Source organism: Brassica rapa, chromosome A02 (assembly GCF_000309985.2).
Source record: "Brassica rapa cultivar Chiifu-401-42 chromosome A02, CAAS_Brap_v3.01, whole genome shotgun sequence".
Lineage (NCBI taxonomy): Eukaryota > Viridiplantae > Streptophyta > Magnoliopsida > Brassicales > Brassicaceae > Brassica > Brassica rapa.
This window is the reverse complement of record NC_024796.2, coordinates 4,099,007-4,120,624: the sequence shown is the minus strand read 5'-3', so window position 1 is coordinate 4,120,624 and position 21,618 is coordinate 4,099,007. Positions and strand designations below refer to the sequence as shown.

The 21,618-nt window shown below is 37.3% G+C and overlaps 8 protein-coding genes and 1 pseudogene across 13 annotated transcripts; 2 read left to right on the top strand and 7 right to left on the bottom strand.

The window, feature by feature from the left end:
- Nucleotides 1-153: 153 nt before the first annotated feature.
- LOC103851333 lies at nt 154-19,218 on the bottom strand (annotated as a pseudogene).
- Nucleotides 3,369-4,550, bottom strand: LOC103851332. Its single transcript, XM_009128179.3, has 4 exons — nt 4,350-4,550; nt 4,052-4,216; nt 3,712-3,867; nt 3,369-3,594 (listed from the first exon to the last, which is right to left on the bottom strand). Exons 1-4 carry the CDS (start codon nt 4,427-4,429, stop codon nt 3,579-3,581), a joined length of 417 nt encoding a protein of 138 aa, XP_009126427.1. The 5' UTR covers nt 4,430-4,550; the 3' UTR covers nt 3,369-3,578.
- LOC103851330 (SPX domain-containing protein 1) lies at nt 4,588-5,771 on the bottom strand. The gene is made up of 3 exons (XM_009128178.3): nt 5,499-5,771; nt 5,302-5,428; nt 4,588-5,197 (listed from the first exon to the last, which is right to left on the bottom strand). Exons 1-3 carry the CDS (start codon nt 5,769-5,771, stop codon nt 4,800-4,802), a joined length of 798 nt encoding a protein of 265 aa, XP_009126426.1. The 3' UTR covers nt 4,588-4,799.
- On the bottom strand, nt 7,294-9,048 carry LOC103851329. Its single transcript, XM_009128177.3, has 3 exons — nt 8,774-9,048; nt 7,833-8,060; nt 7,294-7,752 (listed from the first exon to the last, which is right to left on the bottom strand). The coding sequence occupies exons 1-3, from the start codon at nt 8,954-8,956 to the stop codon at nt 7,537-7,539; spliced, it is 627 nt and encodes a 208-aa protein (XP_009126425.1). The 5' UTR covers nt 8,957-9,048; the 3' UTR covers nt 7,294-7,536.
- LOC103851328 lies at nt 9,270-10,901 on the bottom strand. 4 transcript variants are annotated; one of them, XM_009128175.3, is made up of 5 exons: nt 10,686-10,901; nt 10,220-10,500; nt 9,864-10,028; nt 9,735-9,786; nt 9,270-9,639 (listed from the first exon to the last, which is right to left on the bottom strand). In XM_009128175.3, the coding sequence occupies exons 2-5, from the start codon at nt 10,477-10,479 to the stop codon at nt 9,550-9,552; spliced, it is 567 nt and encodes a 188-aa protein (XP_009126423.1). In that variant the 5' UTR covers nt 10,480-10,500; nt 10,686-10,901; the 3' UTR covers nt 9,270-9,549. The 4 variants fall into 4 exon arrangements, with proteins under 4 accessions (XP_009126423.1, XP_009126424.1, XP_033141622.1 ...); XM_009128176.2 differs by having other exon boundaries at nt 10,220-10,489; nt 10,686-10,856; XM_033285731.1 differs by having other exon boundaries at nt 10,220-10,531; nt 10,685-10,842.
- On the top strand, nt 11,627-14,431 carry LOC103851327. Of its 2 annotated transcripts, none has more exons than XM_009128174.3 (2): nt 11,627-12,792; nt 13,277-13,818. In XM_009128174.3, the coding sequence occupies exons 1-2, from the start codon at nt 12,319-12,321 to the stop codon at nt 13,334-13,336; spliced, it is 534 nt and encodes a 177-aa protein (XP_009126422.1). In that variant the 5' UTR covers nt 11,627-12,318; the 3' UTR covers nt 13,337-13,818. The 2 variants fall into 2 exon arrangements, with proteins under 2 accessions (XP_009126422.1, XP_009126420.1); XM_009128172.3 differs by lacking the exon at nt 13,277-13,818 and adding an exon at nt 14,088-14,431 and having other exon boundaries at nt 11,654-12,792.
- On the top strand, nt 15,175-16,598 carry LOC103851326 (mitochondrial pyruvate carrier 1). The gene is made up of 5 exons (XM_009128171.3): nt 15,175-15,414; nt 15,643-15,751; nt 15,848-15,902; nt 15,990-16,125; nt 16,318-16,598. The coding sequence occupies exons 2-5, from the start codon at nt 15,653-15,655 to the stop codon at nt 16,361-16,363; spliced, it is 336 nt and encodes a 111-aa protein (XP_009126419.1). The 5' UTR covers nt 15,175-15,414; nt 15,643-15,652; the 3' UTR covers nt 16,364-16,598.
- On the bottom strand, nt 17,212-18,515 carry LOC103851325 (nudix hydrolase 19, chloroplastic). The gene is made up of 3 exons (XM_033285732.1): nt 18,111-18,515; nt 17,935-18,027; nt 17,212-17,858 (listed from the first exon to the last, which is right to left on the bottom strand). Exons 2-3 carry the CDS (start codon nt 18,011-18,013, stop codon nt 17,575-17,577), a joined length of 363 nt encoding a protein of 120 aa, XP_033141623.1. The 5' UTR covers nt 18,014-18,027; nt 18,111-18,515; the 3' UTR covers nt 17,212-17,574.
- Nucleotides 19,219-19,309: 91 nt separating the features above from the next.
- LOC103851324 (acyl-protein thioesterase 2) lies at nt 19,310-21,386 on the bottom strand. Of its 2 annotated transcripts, none has more exons than XM_009128166.3 (9): nt 21,252-21,386; nt 21,078-21,159; nt 20,893-21,004; nt 20,711-20,747; nt 20,541-20,610; nt 20,325-20,429; nt 19,972-20,122; nt 19,783-19,862; nt 19,310-19,692 (listed from the first exon to the last, which is right to left on the bottom strand). In XM_009128166.3, exons 2-9 carry the CDS (start codon nt 21,106-21,108, stop codon nt 19,520-19,522), a joined length of 759 nt encoding a protein of 252 aa, XP_009126414.1. In that variant the 5' UTR covers nt 21,109-21,159; nt 21,252-21,386; the 3' UTR covers nt 19,310-19,519. The 2 variants fall into 2 exon arrangements, with proteins under 2 accessions (XP_009126414.1, XP_009126415.1); XM_009128167.3 differs by having other exon boundaries at nt 21,078-21,139; nt 21,252-21,359.
- Between the last annotated feature and the right edge of the window lie 232 nt (nt 21,387-21,618).

Genomic DNA, 21,618 nt, shown 5'->3' with positions numbered 1-21,618 from the left:
TTGTAAATCATGAAGAGATTTAACAAAATAGGATGAATCACAAACTCTTGCTGAATTTCATCAATCACTCCACGGTTGTTCTCCATTGTTATATGCTTAATGTATGTCTCGTCTCAGTTCAAGACCAGCCATTTTCATCTATAAGCCGTTGTATTTATCGAAAGCAAAACTTTTATTTATTACCACAACTGAGACAAATTCTAAAACTGAAGCAGAGAAGCACACATATAAACGAAGCAAAAATAAAGAATTAATATTAAACAAAAGGGTTAGATAGATCATAAACGTCACATAACACAGTTCACCTAAATCTATACGCCGAGACAACTTAGTTAAGACATGGCCGTAATTGGAGACAGACCGCTGAAGAAACTCATTCGAGAAGCTTGAGTCACAAGTTCGTCTTCGTGCCTCTCTTCCTTCTCCCCCTCTCCACCTTCTTCCTCGTCAGCATCCCAAAGAAACCGTGCATATGAAGCTTGTACATAACTGCACACAAACAATAACAACACATCAGCACAAAAGAAGAGAGAGATAGTTTGATAAGTTAAAATAATCTTTCTTACCAATCATCAGGAGCAGCTGCTACGGCTTGGTTAAAGTAAGACTCAGCACGAGATGAATCCTTATGAATCATCCACACCAACTCCGCGTACATAGCCAGAACGTTTCCATCGTTAGGGTTCACCAGAATAGCTCTCCCGCAATACTCCTCTGCTCTCAAGTAATCTTTTCGAACCTGTTTCAAATCAAAATACAAATCAGCACTCAAAAACACGTCCACTTTCAGACAAAGGAAGAAAAAAAAAAAAGACAAAAAGTGTTACCTCTTTCAAGAACTTTGCGTAGTTGCCAAGAAACATCCCGTTTCCAGGGTTTGCTTCAATCATCTTACGATAATGAACGTCTGTGCTATCGTCACCATCGGATCCGCCCTTTCCTCCGCCGTGAACAAACCCACCGCCGCAGCCGCCACCGCCGCTAAATTCAGTTTCTTCCTCTAATGTCCAAAACGCTAAACCACCGTCGTAAGAAGACGTGCGGATAATCCCGAAGCCGATTCCTTCTTCCACGTCCTCCATAAGAGCAGCACTGTTCAAGAACTTGCTCGACGGCGGCTTCGTCGTCGTCAGGTGACGGAGATCGCTCTCTGACGCCTCTTTTCACCCTCCTCGTGGTCTCGTCGCTGGAGTGTATAGACATGGGGCTGTAACAGCAAAAGGAAGGTGAAGAGAGCGTCAGAGATCGGGGCCGTTGAACAGATTCAATGGTCTCGATTGGTGATTCCTTTGGAGTCGAGACATGAACTAACGAGTTGAGAAGTGGAGTCGACGCGCTTCGTAGAAGCATGTTTTTTTTTCTGTGTCGAGTTCTGAGATTCTTAAGGTTGATTCTAGGAACGAAAGCTCGAGACTTTATGAGCTGAGTGAAGTGAAGACGGTGCCATTATATATACACTGGTGAGATGGTTTAGTTGAGGAAGGTGAAGGAGAAGCAATCTCCGCCGTCGATTAGTTTTTTTTTATCACGTGAAGGTTTTTGTTTATTTTTTGTTAACTAATTAGATTTTTATCTGTTTTTTCTCTCTAAGAGCATCCGCAATGGTGTTACTCAAAGGGAGTTCTTAGAAAAAGTGTATTTTGATTTTTTAAGTATTATTATTATTATTTTTTTAGATAAAATAAAATAAATATCAACCAATCGCGGGTTACCACATGTCGTCGGGATCCGTAAATAGTGCAAGGATTCACAAAGAAAGGATTCACCTTAAGATTCTCATTGCGGATGCTCTAAGATTTTTATTGTTTGATTGGCTCCAACTTGTGTACCAAATTGACTTTTTCGTCTAGGATTAGGCTGTGCATCTATGTTCCGTCCGTTAGGCTGACAAGCTTTTTTCAATATTGATTTGTTGAAAGCTCCTGGAACATCATTTGTTCTGAACTTTTACCATAAAGAGATAAGGAAATAAAGTGGATTACATATTGTTCTTAGCTTAAAGAAAAACAAAAGTTTTCTTTGCCAATTTGTTTTGTGTACGCTTCCAACCACCACTCATATGGTTAAGTGCTGGTTTGAGAGTTACAAAAAGTCATTGTAAAAACATTACAATACTTGTTTGATAGTATTATAATCATACTTTTTTTTGTAAAAAAATTATAATCATACTTGTAACATGCATTATGCTTTCTCCAACCAGCAATGAGTTTACGGTTTGCCACTCGTCCACTCAGAAGGTCTCTCGTTCATCAATTGATTAAAGATTAATTCGATGTGAACCTATTTTTATTATTCTGTGAATTTGCCAATACACCACCAATTGTTTACATGTGCATTAAGGCTGACGATACAATCTAACGATTTGCCACCATAACCATTTCTATCTTTGATTCATAGGGGTCCCATTATAAGGTGATAAGATGGCCTATATTCCTGGCTGCTTGTCTTTGATACTGACTTAAGGTAGTACAATTAGTGTAACTTAAGTTGATAACATACAGCAGAAAATTAACATGGCCTATATTCAACTGAACAACTCTATTCAAACAAAAACAACCATAACGTTTTACATCATATGGTCCACTTATTAAGATCATGTTAACTTTTATTGGCAGACAATTATGAACCTTTGAGAAATGATCATGTTCGAATATTATATATACAAAGTGAATTTAATAATTTATCCATCTACTGTTTTGTTGTTTGTTATGAAATAAACAATTATCAATTACTATCATTCATCCTCTCCTCTATATTAATTGGTTAAAATGGCAGCAGAAAAGTAGACATTACAAGAAAAAGGGATGCGTCAATTATTGATGAGCTGAGTCTTTGGAATCAAGCTGTGAATGATTTTGATCGAGGAAGGAAATTAAAACAAAAGTAATGTAGGAAGAGGCACTATGTCCAAAAGTGGAAGTGTCCAACGATTAGATAGTGAGGGGACCAGGGATATGCTCACTGAATGGGCTTTCTGTGACCGCAGTACGGGAGCCACGTGCATAGTGCTCAGCGGTGGAGAAAGAGAAGGGGTCGTTGTCGTGAAAGTCTTCGTCTTCCACATATCTACTTGCTTCTAGTTCCTTGTTTTTGATTCGCTTCTACTTGGTGGGCTTTCATTTTATATTATTTTCTGAAATCTGTGGTAACAACAAGAGGTAATCTGACTACATGGTATCCGTTTCAAAAACGTTTTGATATAATAATTGTCGTCAGAGTGTATGTAAGTGTTGAAAAGGAACTAGTTTGCACAAACTGATTTTGAATTTAAATGGTAGTATAGCTTCCCTTTGTTTGGATTAGTGATTTGATTTTTATTTTTAAATTTTGTTTCTTGTCGTTTCAAAATATTACTTTTGACTCGCAAATAATAAACATTCTGTATTTTCTATACAAAAAGTTAAACAGTTTTATACCCTTATAAATTCGAAAGATAAACATAGGGAAAAATTAATTTGCAAAAACAAAGAAAGTAATTTATTAAATTGCTGAAGTAACATATGTTTCAAAGAAAAAACTGCAAGAAAAACACTCAAGCTTGTCATATATCTCGTTGTTCAGGTCATTCAAGGCGCGGTCTAGAAGAGCCTACAACTGACCAAAGTAAAAGTGTTTAGACATAAGATGATGTTTCACCTTTACCAGAAACCTGCAAGAAACTGCAATTACAACTGTAAAAAATATTAAACAAGAAATGCCTGATCAACTTACTGAGTCCCTTGTTTGAAGAGTATGGATGCAAAACCTGCCCCCCACCCGAAAATCGTTGTTGGCTCAGGCCTCTTGTGTAAAAGAGGCGCCATACTGGCAGATACTCTCAGACTAGGCAGCTTCACCACTTCCTGATTAGAAACCGACTCAGAAAACCTGTTTTTTAAATCACAAAATACATTTCAACTCTCAGTCTCTTATCACTTCCATCTCTTCAATGAAAACATACTAGCTAACTCAGTTTGTATTGTCAATGGTCAAAATAAAACACATAGACTTTGCTTCTTTAGTATCTTTGTCGGAACCATAATTACCCATAGAAAGAAAAAAAAACACATACAAGGGAGTTGGTATTGTTCCTTCATGAGCGATGGAGCAGTACCCCTGCCTTTGCTTGTGCTTAGGGTTGGATGAACATATGACATATATAATTCCACGGCGTTTCACTGTCTGACAAGACTCACACCTCTTCTTCACAGATGATTTCACCTTCATCGTTCCCTCACTTTTGCAAATTTTCAAAAAAACAGTATTAAAGAACGTATTAAACCTCATAATCTTGGTTAATATGTAATCAGTCTCTAACTAGATCCACATGGTGAAGATTCAAATCAATAAGAAAGGATCAAGCAAGATACCTGATATTTTCAAGGCGACCAGGAAGAGGAAGCGATACCAAAATCGAAAATGAAAGGGTTTTAGAGTGGAGCCAAGGCATTTGCAGATTTTACTTATAATGGGCTTTTATGGGCTTTATGTTTACTTGGGTTATAATGGGCTTTTATGATCTAGGCATTCATGAGCAAGCCTAGATCATCACATGTAAGTTGTGACATTCGGAAGTTTAAGTCTAGAATGTGAAACTAAGTTAAGTCATTGAGCAAAATGGCTTTGAATAAAAGAAGAGAATCAACAAGTAACAAATCTGAAGTGGTATACTACATCGATTAGTACACACAACACAGAAACAAAGTTACAACCACAAAGAACTTAATAATAAGGACAAAAGATGTCCACATTGATAATGTGTCTGGTTTTATAATCTGTTAGCTTCTAAGTGGAAAAGAAGTGTATCCATCTCTCTCACTCTATTTGGCTTCTTGCTCCAACAACGGAATCTTCTTCCATGTCTCATCTAATCCGTTTAACTGGAGCGGCGGCAGCGAGAAGACACTCACGGTGGAGCTTTTGCTCCTGATTTCTTGCAACACACGCAAAGCAGCTATTGTACTTTTCATGTGGAGGCTTTCCATGAACTTGTGCTCTGAGAGCTCTGCTTGGATATTCTCAGACTCTGTTGCATCAGTAGGATCCTCAGCTTCATGTGTAGCGGGGAAAAATCGATCAAGAATGGCCTCGGATTCCTTTATTAGCTTGTACAACAAGTCAGTAGTGTAAAAGGGTTGCTGAAGAACTTTTTGTATGTAAGGTAAGCGCATGAGATCACCGGTTCGTTTGTCATACTTCTTCAGTATCTTAACCAATCCTGTTTAGTTTACAAAACATATCTCAACATTTGTCTCTTCCTAGAGATAAAATAAAATATGCTAAAGGACCATGATTAGATATGAAACTTGGGTTACAAGTTACCAGTGTAGTTTAAGGCACTGTAGTTCTCAAGGAGAACCATCTCTCCATGGAAATCAACAATCTCCTTCCTCATTCTCATCATCTTCTCCTTTGAGTCCTTAGCTTTTACAATCCTATCTCTCAACTCCTGTTCTTACCCCAACGCACATATCAGTAATGAATCAAATAAGATTCAAAATGTTTGTTATTATTGTTACCTTCAGTCTGATGATGTACTCTTCCTCCTTCTCAACAAAGAAATTGTTGAACTTCTCCAACTCGTTCTCCAGCAACTGAATAAAACTGATCTCTTCTTTCGACATTCCTAGGGAACACTCGGCGTCAACTCGGAGACGTTTAGTGGGACGATCTTGAGTTGTGGAGGTGATGAGCTTGAGTCGTTTCTTGAGGTCTTTGTAAGACAAGAACTTGTCACGCCATTCAGGAAGTGTCTGCTCTATCTGGTTGCTCAGACTCTTACCGAACTTCATGCTTCTTTTTTGTTTCTTTGGGAAAACCTTTAGTGTAGGGATGAAGAAGAAAGGAAGGTGATGAGGTTATAATAGGTGTTAGAAGAATATTCTCAAAGGTTTCTCTTTGGAATATCCATTTTTTGTGTCTTTCTTTTGGGAGAATATCTCTTTGGTTTTATTCTTTTCAATGTGGTTCTTTATTGCTAACTGTGGGTGAGGTTATTACACATGGGCATGGTCGGTTTATAAATATCACTCACATACATCACTTTTTATTTATTAATTTTTCTTATTTTATTCTGGTTTAACCAACCAGTTATGATTTTCCATTGATGAATTTTAAAAAATTTTGAACATTGAATATGTTCTTCTATAGTATATGAATGTATAAATGTATAATCTTAGACATGTATTTTTGCAAAAAAAAATCTTAATAAATCCAGCTCAGATTATCATGATAAAAAACATGTGGGACATTAGCTCTTAATGATCTATCTCTGTCTCCATGATCATTTTGCTAGTAATAGTTTGACGATTACCACTTTTGATTTAGATATAGTATTAAAAAGAGGTATTGCACAAATGGTTGCTAGTTTTTGCGGTCCATCATGGGAATATTCTTGCTCTTAACAATAAGAAAAGGGTATAAACCTCAGCATCTTTCTTAACTTTAAAGCATCCAAATGACAACGATATTTCGCGTCTCCATTCATACCGTTTCTCTCCCTCCATTGATGACGTTGCCTATATTTTAGTTTCTGCAAAACTTCTATGTTACTTTTCAACTTTACATCACTCATTTTTCTATCTTAAAAACATTTTACAACATTTTAAAACATTACGTAGTGGGTTTGCTGACGTCTTAGATACTACAACTAAGATGTGGGTTGGCTAGTTTTATTTAAGGATTTTTAACAAAAGAAAACACACAATTGGTTGAGTTTCTTTTCTTGTTCAGTTTCTTACTCAAAATAAACTTTGAAGTCAAATTTGAAACTCCTATGACATAGTCATATGCTTCAAAACAAGGATGTTGTACATTCTGACATTTTAGATTTATCCATAGGATATGATTTCTACATTGTTCTATTCAAGCTTCCTCATCTATGATTTGGTCATTATTTATTGAAGATGGCATATGAAGACATAGTCACATAGCCGAGAGACTTGATTTGCTGTTTACCAAGGCTAGATCAAAAAAGTTACTACTCTTCTTGTTTACAGGAGAATGTACCTACTCATGCGGATTTGAGCCAAACCGAATCAATATTTTTGGTTTTTGGTTCACTTTTGGTTTTGAATTCGGTTTGGTGCGAAATGCTTTTGAAAATCAATTTTGTTTCGTTCGGTTTGAACGAACAGAACAGTTAACCGATCTTTTAAAAATAAATAAATAAATAATACCAAAACAAACAAGACCAAACTCAATCAAACTGAACCCCAAAAATACCCGATCTTAACCAATTTAAACCGAATTATCAATTTCTTTTAAAAAAAAAATCTTGGTTAATATCGGTAATTTAAAACCAAAATTAATTGATAGCCAAACCGTAATATTATTCAGTTTATTTCGGAATTATTTTTAAAAACTACAGTAAACTGAAAAAAAAAAAAAAGATTCGGTTTGGTGTCGGAAAACCGAAGTAGCAGGCCTAAATATCATTTATTACAAAAACTGAATTAAGAGGTCCATTGCATTTGATCTCATCTTGATATTTAACAGAAACCGTAAGAAGAAAAACATTCAAAGACTTCAATGACTAAACTTCATGAACTTTTTGTTTCAGTCACTTCCCCATTTTCGGACAACGCTTTCTTTAGCAGAGACCTGGCTGTCCTTCCATATCTCCTCTGAGCTAGCACCATTCACTTTAGAAGCTTGTCTTCCCATGAGCTTGGAGCTTAAAGAAGTCAAACCTTCTCGTGTTCCTCGCAGCGCGTACAGCAACGGGTTTAACACAAATGCAGCCATTACTTCACCTTTAGCAACTATCATATACTGCCAACCATTACAAACCATCAACAAAAAAACAACAACAAACAAGTCTTTCTCTTAGCAAAGGAAAACAAAACACATACCACGAAAAGTATTGCTAAGAGAGTAATGGTGATCTGTTGTGCTTCATTCCAGAAATGATCACCACTGAACCAGCCGCCGCCGCCGCCTCCAAACCAGCCTCCTCCTCCTCCCTTGCCACCATTTCCGTCATCACCGGATTCTTCTCTCTTCTTGATCTCTTTGTCCCACTTGTCGAACTCATTTTTCTTCCCACCAAGAGCGCTTTCCAATGCTTTACGAGCTTGCTCCTGCACACAATCAAAAACAAAAATTGAGGAGCAAGAGTATTAGCCACCAAGCTATGATGCTAACCTTCTCCGTCTCTAAAACACATCACTTCTCTTTTGTTCTATCAGGAACAACAAAAGGCAATCAATAATGTTTAGCCAAAGGAAATGCTTGAAAAGAGATTTAAGTCTTAAGCTAAAAAAAAAGGTGTGATTACGTAATTACTAAAGGAAGTTATTGCAAAAACAAAGTGGTTCATGTATGATTAGAAAGTAGCAAGCTAAGAAACTGTTATGCTCATATACAACTTCAGCAAATCAGCGTGATAAGACTAATGCAAGGCTATAACTAAAACACAGACAGAAGAAGAACACTCAAACCCTCACGCACTCCACTTTAACCAACTCACAAGAGCCTAGTCAGCTGCTACATCAAGTTTTAGACTACCCTGTAGCAACGAGTTGGGCAAATGCATCCCAATTCTGTTCAAAGTCCATCAATACGAACTCTGGATCCATTTTAGATAAAGAACCACCCCTCTTATCCTGAATAATTCTCAAGTTCCAGAGTCACAAACAGAGTAAATGTTTCGTTTTAATGCCATAAAATTGAATCATTTAAACCCATAAACCTTCCAGACAATTCGATTACTTCCCTATTAATCTTTAAGCAATTACTTTGAAACCCATTTTGCTTTACACACAGACAATCAAGGGACGTAAGTAAAACTAACCTCCCTCTGGTTGCCGCCGGAGAAAAGACAAGAGAATCTGCCCTTGCTTTTGGTAACTGAGGTGGTAACTGAGGTTCTCAGAGAGAAGACATAGTTGAAATCGAGAGTAGTCCGGCACCGGAGAAGGAGAAGGGACGAGGAAGAAGGAGGGTTTATCAGCAGCTGTCGAATTACGTGTCCCATCTCTTATCCTCAACCAACCACAACTAAATGCTTCTTTCTTTCTTTCTTTCTGTCTTTTAACCGATGTCTCTTTACATTTGTACTTCGCAGTTTTGTTACAGTTTGCTTTTATCATAAAATTTTAATAACCTTTTCCTTTAAATTTATCTCATTAATTTTTAATAACGCTATAAACATTGATTAGTACTCCTGCATTGAATTGTTTGTTTGCCTATTTCAAGGTATAAAGACTTTTTTTTGCAAATGTTTTTTCTTTTAATCCGCTTTGTCCATACATTTAAATTTTTGATGAAACTAAAGAGTTTGAAGGAGCTGATTGAGAATGTTTTTTCACTTCACTGCATTTGGAAATGAAACAAGACATGAACCAAATGTACTCTCAAGAGACTCAAAAAGACATTAAGAAGAAGAAAAAAAAGATCCCTCTCACTTTTAGATCATCATCAATGAGTTCATCTATATCTATCATCTATATATACCTCAAACCAACCCACATTCCCTTTCCTCTTCACACTTATTCACTTCTCAACAAGAAAAGAAGACAGAAAGGGGTATCCATCCACTCACTCTCCCAGTAACTAACTCCAATTCTCTCAATCTATGCGAAGTTCTTCGTTTTGAGGCCTGAGTTTGATGATTGTCAGATGTGGGAACACAACTAGGCATGCCATGAACAATGTGAACTGCAAACAAACATTACATAATGTATCAATCAACCCGATAAGAATTCTCTTCAAGAATAACGATTTATATATTAGTATGGTCTAAGAGGTCATACCAGAAGAGGGAGAGTCAAGAATCCCCATATAGGCCACAGAGCAAAGGAGAGCCTGCATTTAACAATACTTTCTCAGACTCAAAACTCCCCGGTGGTAGATCCTAAGATATGGGGGTTTGTTTAACTTACAGGCAGAACGAAATGATGCCAAGGAGGGTGATGAAAGGCAGAGCAGAGATACTCCACAGCTCCCATTTCTCATCGAACCTCCTCATGCTCCACGACAACATACTTTCGTAGATTATGATCACAACGTTCACACCTATTCCCAACATCCCCAAATACAAAGGCATCCTAGCAAACCAAAGCAAATGAATTCATTATATTTAGACCCAAACAATGTCGAAATTGCACAAATACTACATCAAAATCAATCACCATTATCCAAAACCACCTAAAAGGAAAGACCTTTACACACTAACAACGTCTGTCTATGCACAAGTTCTTGTTAATCCTCAAGATCCAGAAAGAGAAAAAGGTGTGACCTTTTGATCCGAGCATCGTGTAATAAGATGTAGATCATATTGGAGTGCATGTCTCCAAAATAAACGATGAACACAGCAGAGGCAATCCAAAGCACATTCTCCAGAACCTCGACCCAAGTCTTACACCTAGGACTCTCGAGGGAGAAAGGCTGGTGCCTAGAGCAAGCATCGTCCTCAAGATCATCCCCACCAGAAGCATAACCTTGGCTGTGCCTTTGCCTAATGTAGCCGCCGCCACCACGCGGAGTTCCACCAGACATGATGATGAGTCTACACAATCCCTAGAGAACCATTTCATATAAAAATTCAATCTTTCTTTTGAAATTACAAAAGGGGATTCGATTCCACAACATTATGATATCAAAAGATCTGAAAAAGGGTGAATTCGAGAATTCACCAGCTTTTTGAGAGATCGGAAACGGGAAATTGAGAGCTGAGAATGAGAGAAGGAAGAGATTGAATTAACCTGAGATTGAGAGAGCTCGTGGTGGAAACCCTAAGAAGCGATCCCAATTCTCTTAACAAATGTTTGAGAAAATAAAGGAGGAAGCTTGAAGCTTTTAGCTTTTGGGAAGTGAAAGCGTGAGACTTGTTGTAACTGAACCGTTTTCAAAGGGTTGGGAGCTGAGACTTGACTACGACGTCGTATTACGCTTCATCCTTTTTATGTATTTTAGTCTTTTTTGGTATGCCAGTTTTATTTATATATATTATTATACGAAATATGGGCTAGGGATGGATTTTCCAAATGTTTTTTGATAATGATGATTCCTCTGATTACTGAGTCATGTTGGTTGTCTCCGGAGCTTTGAACCATGCAGCTGGGGAAAAAAAGTATGACTTGGAAGCTTGGGTTCGTGCATTAGGGACTTGAAGAGAGCTCGTGTCAAGCTTCAACTCTACCGACTATATGTGTACTTTATTTATTTTTAGTGAAAAGAAATGAAGACCAAGTTGTAATTTTCAAAAATATATACCTCAACTAAAATTTTATGTTATCTTTTAACCATATGTTACTCACTGGTCATATGTGTGTTCAGATTCGATTTCATTACGGAATAATCATCAGACCACAGAAAATCTGTGGCTATTATTGAGATTGGTGTCAACCTAAAAACAAATATATAAACCAAATGCACATAAGTTCTTAACTAAAAACAAATTGTGTAAGACCCCTAACGAAATTGGCTGGAAGAACAAGAGGGTCCATATATGACCGGAACATGATTTGTTGAGCATAAAATATCAGATTAAAAAAAAAAAAAAAAATCAGATTAGGGACCCTGAACAATTAGTGTGTTTGTCTACAGAACAAGAAAAATAAACATTTCCATCTATCTGTCTACGTATATGTATATTCCAAAAACCAATATACGTTGATTAGACTTGCTGACAAGTAAAATAAAAAGTTAATTTCACTTGACTCAGAACAACCCACATGGTTTGATTCTCTGTCAATCACCCAATTCATCTCCTAATCCACATTATTCAATTTGTCTCCGTTCTTATCATTGTCTTGGCGTTTGATCATACGGCTTAATTTGGTGTTTATTAAAGGGTTCTTACCCAGTGATTAAATAAATTACCAAAATTGTGACTAGCTAGAGGTAATGATTTGTTATTAGTTTTGCTCTAGTATCACCACCGAATCAATCGCTTAAACAACTATCAGAACAATGTATAATACAATATTTATCCTTCATACCATCATGAAGCTATATTATATGCAGCTCGGCTAATTATGCCATGTGAAGCTAGACTAGTAAATATTTTGTACACCCTTTTATATTATTTATCTTCTCCACAATATTTATCCTTCTCCACACCAAACTACAAGATTTTAAAGTTATATGAGAAAAAAATAGTTATATGAGAAAATGTTTAAATTGTACGCATAGCATGCATTCCATTTTATTATTATAAAATAAAATAAAATATTATATTATATTATTATAAATTATATTTACTTCTATTCAATTGAAATATGTCTTAGAGAATATTAGAGAGGACTCATTTGTCATCCTCTGCCGCTTCCTTATAAATAACACATATGAGCCATTAAAGAGTCCCACAAACGCAAAAGACTTTAAAACATAGTAATGAATATGGCAACCGAAGAGAAACCAAAAAAGAAGAAGAGTCTCATGAGCTTCTACAAGTTCTCCACTACCACATCGAAGCAGTTACTCATAAACCCTAAATTCAAACCCAACAAAGACTCGATCCCACCATCATCACTATCACAAGAAGATGCATCAAAACCCATAGTCCCCCGTCCAAATAAAATGCAAAACCATCTGGTGAGAGACATCTTCGAGTTAGAGACTAGTAGTAAAGAGAGAAAGAAAGGCGGTGATGGTGGTGGTGCGGCGGAGGAAGGGAGAAAATCGGTGTCTCACGTGGAGAGGGATACAACGGCGAGGATAGCCGCGGCGGCGGAGATGTTAACGGTGAGGATATTAGCGGCGGACATGCCGGGGTTTATGCAAGCACATGCGTTTAGGTGTGCGAGAACGACTTTAGATAGTTTGGAGAAGTTTAGTTCCAAGCACATGGCTTTCAATCTCAAGAAGGTAACACTTCTCTTCTCTTCCTTTCTTGTGTTTCTTTTTGTTCCTTTCTCCTATTTTATCATTTGATTAAATGCAAAAGTATATCACTAGAGGCGGGTTTTCATGAATAGAAAATAAAATTTGCGATGCCAAAACTTACAATAACTCGAATATATGATATACAAATGTGGATTAATAGATCTACGTACAGTCTAGTGGTTGCAATTGCATCAGAAGCATCTATTGTGTTTTCATATTGGTCATTGTGATTTGATTGGAGTGAGGTCTATGATATATACTGATATACACAACAAATAACAGATATTTAAACTCATTTTGTGTGTTTAGGTTCAGCATTTGACAGTGTTTTAGAACGTCTATAAAGTTGAGTATCGCATTAAATGTGTGATATTATAGTCTTAGAATTATTGTAGACGATTAAATAGGTGGAATGGGTATACAAATTAATGAGATGAATATAGCTTCTATTGGATTTTTCGTTCAGTCCACATTTATACGAACAACTAGTCAGAAAACTCATTTTCAACACCAAACATCTAAATGAATACAAAGTATGAGGGGGAAAGAGACACATCATGCCGCTTAACCAATTCATTTTTCATATCAATCAAATGACTGGTGTCTCCATGAGCTGCAAAAGAAAAAAAATTAATGTGGGTGAATAAATAATGTTTGGTCCTCAAAAAAGCCATGTGGTACTCTTTCACTCTTATCCCTTTGTTATTTTCAACTTATTTTGGATCCTTCTTATGTTGTTCCACGTTAAGGAACGCTGTACTTTGACTATAAGCTCTCTTGGCAATTATTTTTGTTGACAATTAGTAAATAGAAGAATGATTTTTATAACTATGTACACTAAAAAGTGTAGAAAACAAATATTCTGCTAAAGATGTTTCCTATGAACATTCAAATGTATAACATAATGGTGGAACAACTGAAGAACTAGCATCGAAATCATATTTCAAAATATCACAAAATGCTAGAAGCTTTGTTATAGAAAATAAACATTCTTTTGGTCAACAACTTTAAAAAAAAAATTAAGTGCACATACAAAGAAAAGACATAGCAAGAATGATTTTAAAACCGTGAAGACCAATTAATTAATTGATGGATCGAGTTTCATTTTATAAACATATCATGTCAATGATGAAGAACAAAGTTACGAGAGATGTTCAGTTAATTAACTGAATTACATAAGAGATGATGCGAAGGTTTATGATTCATTCATGCATGTTGTATATACAAACATAATAAATAGGTTGTAATGTAAGTGAGATATGAAAAACAAAATGCAGGAATTTGACAAAGGGTATGGACCAGCATGGCATTGCATAGTGGGGTCAAGTTTCGGGTCATTCGTAACACATTCCACAGGTTGTTTTCTTTATTTCTCAATGGACAAACTCTACATTCTCCTCTTTAAAACCAAAGTTCGTTCTAACGCTCCCCATTGATTTTCTTTCTTTCTTAGTCTTTGTATTATTATATTTGTTTTATTCTCTTCCTTGTAGGATGTAACTTGTACCAATCATATCGAAAAGGCTTACTGTAGATTCCTACCCTTTATTTTACTGTAATGTATTGTATTGTTATTAAAAGAGTTGGAAGAAGGATTTGAACCATAAGTATTGTATATGTATATGAGCGTACGTCGAACAAAAGAAAATCAACTCGGAAGATCTATTCCTTGAAAGATTAATGAAATAATGTGATTAAGATTCCGGAAATGTAAGAACTAACGAAAGGCTATAGGTGAGCAAGAGTGGAGCTTAACATTACGAGCTAATGATATACTAGTTATTGGGGACAAATCCTTTCTAGGAGACAGCTTGACGTAAGCATAGAAAAGCCTCACTGGGTTCAGTTATGAATGAGACTTTGTTATTATAGTTCTAAAAAAAAAACCTTTGCCTATCCCTCTCCCGTGCGCATTCAGAATATACCATTGAAACTATTTGGTCTTCGGCTTTAGCATAATAATGACTAATTCCATATAACGGATCTGCAAAAAGTAAAAAAAAAACACTCGTTTATCAGGGTAACATGTAAACTTTTCTTTTTTTGAAATATAAATTTTATTCAATCCGATAAAACGGAGGTTCAGATTGATCTGAAAAAAATATTTCAAATCAATATATTACAATCACTCACTAAACCCGGCGCATTCCGCTAGTCCGTTTTTTATAATTCTTGAAAAACCGATTGGCCTTCTCAACCATCGACAATGACCACAGAAAAGTGAAATTCTTCTTGGCAAAAAATAGGAAAAAACAAAGAGCAAACATAACGTACTGTCTGTTTCATTGATTTGTCCAAACTCCAAACTGTCGCAACGATCCCAAATGGACATGCGTTACGCGAGTTTAACTATTCATTTGCACGGGTCAAAACCAAAGCAGTAGCTAATCCTTTTTGTAACTCCGGTTTGGCAAACCGACCTCTCACTCTAATTTAATAGGTAAGATTCGGTTCACATTAAAAAAAAAAAAAAAAGTAGTTAACGAAGAAGGCCCAACCCACTCGCGTCTCTCGAGACTTGTTTTGTTATTCCATCCATCCTCGCTCACTCCTCTCTCAAATCTCTCAAATCCTCTTCGCATCGCATCGCATCGCATCCCTCAGGTTTGTTTGTGTTGATCCCAACGTAGATCGTCTTTTTGAGTGATGATGAATCAAATTAAAACCGATTGCTAGCTTTCTGTTCGTGTTTGAGATTGGGGAATTGATTGATATGTTATTGTGCTTCTGTCGAATTTGACTTTGAAAAAAAATCCCCAATTGAATACTTTTGATTTCGATTATAATGATTAGTAATAATAATATCAAATCGTGAATAATAAATGATTGCAGGGTGGATAAAATGGCAGCATCAGGGTTCCAAGCGTTCTTGAACAGTCCGGTTGGACCTAAAACAACCCATTTCTGGGGTCCCATCGCTAACTGGGGCTTTGTTGCTGCTGTACGTCTTCTTCTTCTTCTTCTTTTTATCAAACAAACCACTGTGGATGGATTCACTCTTTGTCGTTTTGATTTTTTGATTTTGAACAACTAACAGGGTTTGGTGGATATGCAAAAGCCCCCTGAGATGATTTCTGGAAACATGACTTCAGGTAAGAAATATTATTATTGTGAAGAAGGGTTTATTAGCTAAGCTAAGCTAAGCCTCTCTCTCTCTAATGCCATTTGTTTTGTTACAGCCATGTGCATTTACTCTGCATTGTTCATGAGATTTGCTTGGATGGTTCAACCACGCAACTATTTACTGCTTGCCTGCCATGCTTCCAATGAGACTGTTCAGCTCTATCAGCTCTCGCGTTGGGCTAGAGCCCAAGGGTAAGTTCACAGAACCCTTTATATATTCGGCTCGAACTCAAAAACAAGTTTTGCTTCTAGGTTTATTACTGTTTTTACAAATAAAGCCAGAATGTACACTTAATGATGCAATTGCTTGTATAGTTTTGCTTAGCTTAACCTTGTGTTTCTAGCTTATTATTCTGAAAATATTCTAAACGTGCTTAATGGCAGGTATCTATCCTCGTCAACTAAAGAAGAGGAGAAACCGGCTCAGTAAACTTAAATGAGGAAAGCTTTCTTCAGTGCTGCTTCTGATGATCAACGATTTGACCATCAGCATATCTGTTCTTGGGAATTAATGAATCCTTAATCCATATATTTGCTTTTCCTTTTGAAACGTGTTTGTCTTCTATGTTGAATCCTTCATTTACATATATCTCTTTTGTTTGAAATAAGTAACCACTTGTAATAAAATTTTCGGACCAGTCGCAAAGTCTTCACAAATTGCTTTATAGGTTTTGCCGGCAGGAGGTGACCGACCATAGTGGTGAATACTGAATAGGATGGGGCAGAGAGAGAGAGAGTACTTCATATGTTTTATAAGAGTTAATTATAAATTCCATTTTGATAAATACATGAAATTAAGATAATAATAAGACTCTTGACAAACATAATAACTAGGGGTGGACAAAAAAACCGAACCGATCGAATCGAACCGATTGAACCAAAACCGATTCGAACCAAACCAAAGTCCATTTCAAATTTTTCAGTTGAGATTTTTCTAACCCGAACGGTTCAGTTCTGTTTGGTTTAAACCGAACCGAACCGATAAACCGAAGTGTTTTTATAGTTATTTAAATTAAAAATATTAGTAATATCAAGATATTAAAATCCTAAGATTAAGTCCACGTAATTTCCTTTTGCACGAAGGAAATCCTAATATAATTTGATTTTCATGACACTTCGTCTAACTTTTGTAATATTCGTCATTAAGCCCACATAATTTCCATGTTAATTTTTTTCAATAGCGTATACTTTTAAACCCTAAAATTAAAACCTAAGCCAAATCTAATTAAATTGAATTTAATTTACATACTTAATTTTTGATTATGTCCAGCACGATTATTTCATGACAACCATACATGTATGTATTAAAACATGATTTCTTGTACAATAAATAAACTAAGAGAAATCCGATTAAACCGACCTGAACCGAAATACAAACCGAATCGAATACAAGCCAAACCGAATATAAACCGAACCTAACATAACTGAACCAAAATCGATCCAAACCAAACTAACTATGGTTTACTTCAGCTGGAAAAATTCTAGAACCGAACCAACTAAACCGAACCGAACTCGAACCGATAAAATAACCGAAGGGCCCACCCCTAATAATAACAGTACTCTCTGCAATTCGAAATAGGCATCATCAACAGCAACAGTTTGATTTCTCTAAAAGCATCATTGTTGGAACTTTCTTTCTATCTACAGATTTGAGAGAGAAACACCAGGTTGTTGCTTTGAGTGAACATTGCCAGAACCCTGATCCACCCATGTTGAGATCAGGTGATGAGCTATGGCAGTTGGACCCGGGATGAACATAGGAGCGAGCTCACCGCTTTCCACATTGAAATCAGTTGATAGACTCTGGTTTCTCTCCACACCTTTACACATCTGCTCTATCTTTGAAGCCGCTGTTCTTTGCGCCTTCCTGTACTCTGCAAACGACACTGCTTTCTTCACATCTTCTCTACTGTGCCATTGAGCATCTGCCGCAACATTAAACAAAAGGTCAACGTGATGAAATGTTAAGAAACTCTGAGCAGGAAGTGGAAGTCACTCTACCTTCTAACTCTTCCTTGTCTACGTTTATGTCAAGAGTCTTGGCGAAAGCAAAGAACCCAAGCATCAACTGGCATGGCATGCTACTTGGTCCAACTGCGATTTAAGACAAGCATATCCTCGTTTCTAAAGCATTTTTTGGCATTAGAAACAAAAGTTCCTAAACTAAGTCAATTTACCAGGCCAAGGCTGAGAGCTGTGATAGACAACTTCTCCTACTTCAATCCCCGTCTCTTCCCATGTCTCTCGCCTCACAGCCTCTTCTAAGCTCTCCCCTGGCTATCAGAAGCAGCATCAAAAACAATATACACACAACAGAGAAGGCTTGTCTGCTTTCATTCATACCTCAATAAACCCTGCTAAACAACTCCACATCCTCGGCACAAACCTCGCTTGCCTACTCAAAAGCGCGCGGTCATTCTCTCGATCAATAACCAACATTATAACAACCGGGTCAACCCGGGGATAAACCCGCTTTTTGCAAGCCTCGTTAGAACACTGCTTTCTTCTCCCAGCTTCCTTCGGAACAGTTGAACCTCCACAAGCTCCACAAAAGAGTGAGACTTTGTGCCATTCAAGCAACGCTCTCGCCTGTCATTATCATCATAACAATACATAATCTCAATATTAAAGGAGGAGACTTTAAAAAGAAGATACTTTCAACATACATGTCCTGCAATAGCTAACTCATCCATAGCGCGTTGATCCTCCCAATCAGCAGCCACCATTAACGTCCTAACCTCGACGAAACAGAGCTTCCTACTCGCTAACTCCAAAACGACGCCGTGTTCTTCTTGAGACGACACGTCAACCGCCCAGTATACTAAATCTTCCTCCGCCTTGGGTCCTAAATACACAAGCGAGTTCTCGTCGAGATCAATCCCGCGAGTCGCTAGCAGAGCCTTGCAATCGGATAAGCTGATCCATCCCAGATGCCAGAGAGGCGTCGTGTCTCCGCCGCTGGAGAAGACCAGTGGGCGGCCTTTGCTAAAGGGGAGGACTTTGAAATCGGGGGAAGGCGTGGGGTGATTGGGGATTGAAGGGATTAGGGATTTTAGGGATTTGAAAGCGGAGGAAGGTGAGAAGGAGTCGGTGGATTTTGGGGTTTTGGATCTTAAGGGGTTGCCTGCGTACGCGTGGGTTCTTAGGTTCATCGTGAGAGTGTTGTTAGTCCGTTCGGCTAAGTTCTAGAGTTTACAGATCTGAAGAGAATGTGATACGAAGAAGAAGAAGAAGAAGAGAGAAACAGAGCATCTCTGTTTTCTTTCTTCTCCCCCGCGCTTGATGAGAAACGATGACTCCGACGAGTCTGTTCCTCACACGTGTCGAGCTATTTCTCTCACACGTGTCGAATTTGCAATCAGTTAACCGCGCGCAAACCGACGGAGATATTTTAATTTATTATTTAAATACAACCATACAAGTCTCTTTTTTTTTTTGAACAACCCATACAAATCTCTCAAAGACTAGTTATATAATGCTTTGATGTTATACATCTTAAAGTGAAAATACGAAGGATCCAATCCAAATCAATGAAACTCTCAAGAGTTTGAAGGGGTTAATTTAGTGACATAAGTGAAAAGCCTTTTCAACCTTGGAGGCCGAGGTTGGATGTTAACCAAGCGCACAACTCATCCATCTCCTGTGGGATGGTGTAGTGACCAAGTCCACTATAGGCTTTGAACGTTGTCTTCTTAAACCCATGTGATATCAAGGCCTCTGAAGATTTCTCCCCAAACTTGTACGGCACCACATCATCACCTGGAAAACCAAACATAATCTTCAAAATGTAACCCTTCTTTTACTTGTATCGTGATGAAACATTTTCAAAGTTTTCAAGGGTAATATTACCTTTTCCATGGCAAACTAAAATTGGTAAGGACGCAGCTCGATTCTTGATCTGTTCCTCTTCTAGTTTGCCAGCCAGTGTCCTTTGAAACAAAGGATAATAAACATACCAAAGTCATTCAAATATCCAGTTAATTTATAAAAAAAGTTCTTAAACTAGAAGAACGTTTAGGGACAAAGAGGAAACTTTACTTAACACAAGGAAGCCAACCGCTTAAGCCTATGGCTGTGCTTAAATTGATAGGGTAAGGATTGCCATTTCCATATTTACCGACTGCAAAACAAGTCGCTGAGTATAGAGACGTCCCCGCACCCATGCTGAACCCTCCAACACCTAACTTAACTTTGAGCAATGAAATATAACACACTTCTTTAGAAAAATGAATTTCAAAAATAATGTCTCTCTCTATATTTGAACTTTTACTGTTCAGTTACAACAATGTACCATACATCAAAGTTCTAATTGTCTTGCTTACTAGATCTTTTTACTATTTAAGTAACCACATGGAGGAGAACAAAGAGGCGAGTTTGCAAGGAAAACTTACTGTCAGAAGGCTCATTCGACAACAAATTTGCAACATGTGCGGCAGCCACGTCCAGTCCTTCTACATCATCAGGTCCATCTTCATTGATGCCCACAACATCAAACCCTGCATATAATTACAGAAGCAACTCATCAAACCCTCCCTCTCTATTTCGATTAGTACTACTTTCCACTAACCAGAATGTAAGACTGCGTGCTATGTAGCAAAATAACTTACAAGCTGTGGAGGGAAAACCACCAAATAAACTTATAGGTTGAGAAGGAGCAGTCGGGCATATCCATTTGATCTACAACACAGATAAAAAGATGAGTTAGTATTGATAAAGGTAAAGTAATAGGAACATGATTAAGGCAACTGCTGAGGATCACCTAAAGCTTATAACTCACATTGGGAAGGGGAAGGGTCTCCAAAAGCTGAGACCAGCTGCAGTCAGGTTAAAAATAAAAAAAATAGACTTAAGGTCTTGACTGCCAAATTTTTAAACTGACTGAATCATTCAGAAAAGGCTTTGGATCTAGACTATGATGCTAAATAATATTCCAAATTGAAAAACCAGTGGCAGACATACCTAGAGCCATTGTCGCCAAGACCATGTAACCAGACAATAGTAGCTTGGTGTTTCCCTTTGGGCCTAACCACATGAGTTTTCCCAAACTCTACCGCTCTTCCTAAAATTCTTCCTGAAATAACTGAGAGTTAATTTTGTTCTATGTTTCTTCATTTTGAACTCACACAAAAGAGGAATATACTAACCTGAACCAAGTGCAGCACCAGAGATACTCATTTCGGATAACAAGCAATGCTGAGAAGAAGCACTTGGGGAAAGCAACACAGTCTAGTTCAGACCAATATCAAAACGATATATTACAGAAGTAGATGAAGAAAGTATTGGTGAAAGTCACAGGACAAAACAGAAATAGATGTTACCTGAGACCGTGCCTCGGCTATAGTTTATCGACGGAGAAGTCTAAGGAAGCCAGTGGCTCAGCAGCAGCCAGCAAGCAACCCATTAAACTTTTGATATGGCTTGCACTTACATTTTTCTTAGCGCCCCCACTATTAATTAGTTCTTTTCACTTTTATCCCCATCCTTTTGTTTTGATCCAGTCTGTCCCATAACAATAGAATTTGGGAGATTCGGTTTACTTTTGAACCAACCAAACTTGGTTAAGGCTTTACAATCCTAATTCCTAGGATTGTACTTTCTGGTGTTATGCTTCTGTCTTGGTGTTCGGTTTTTGGTTCACTTCGGTTCGATATAGAAATTGTTTGGTTATTTATGAAATTAGTTTGG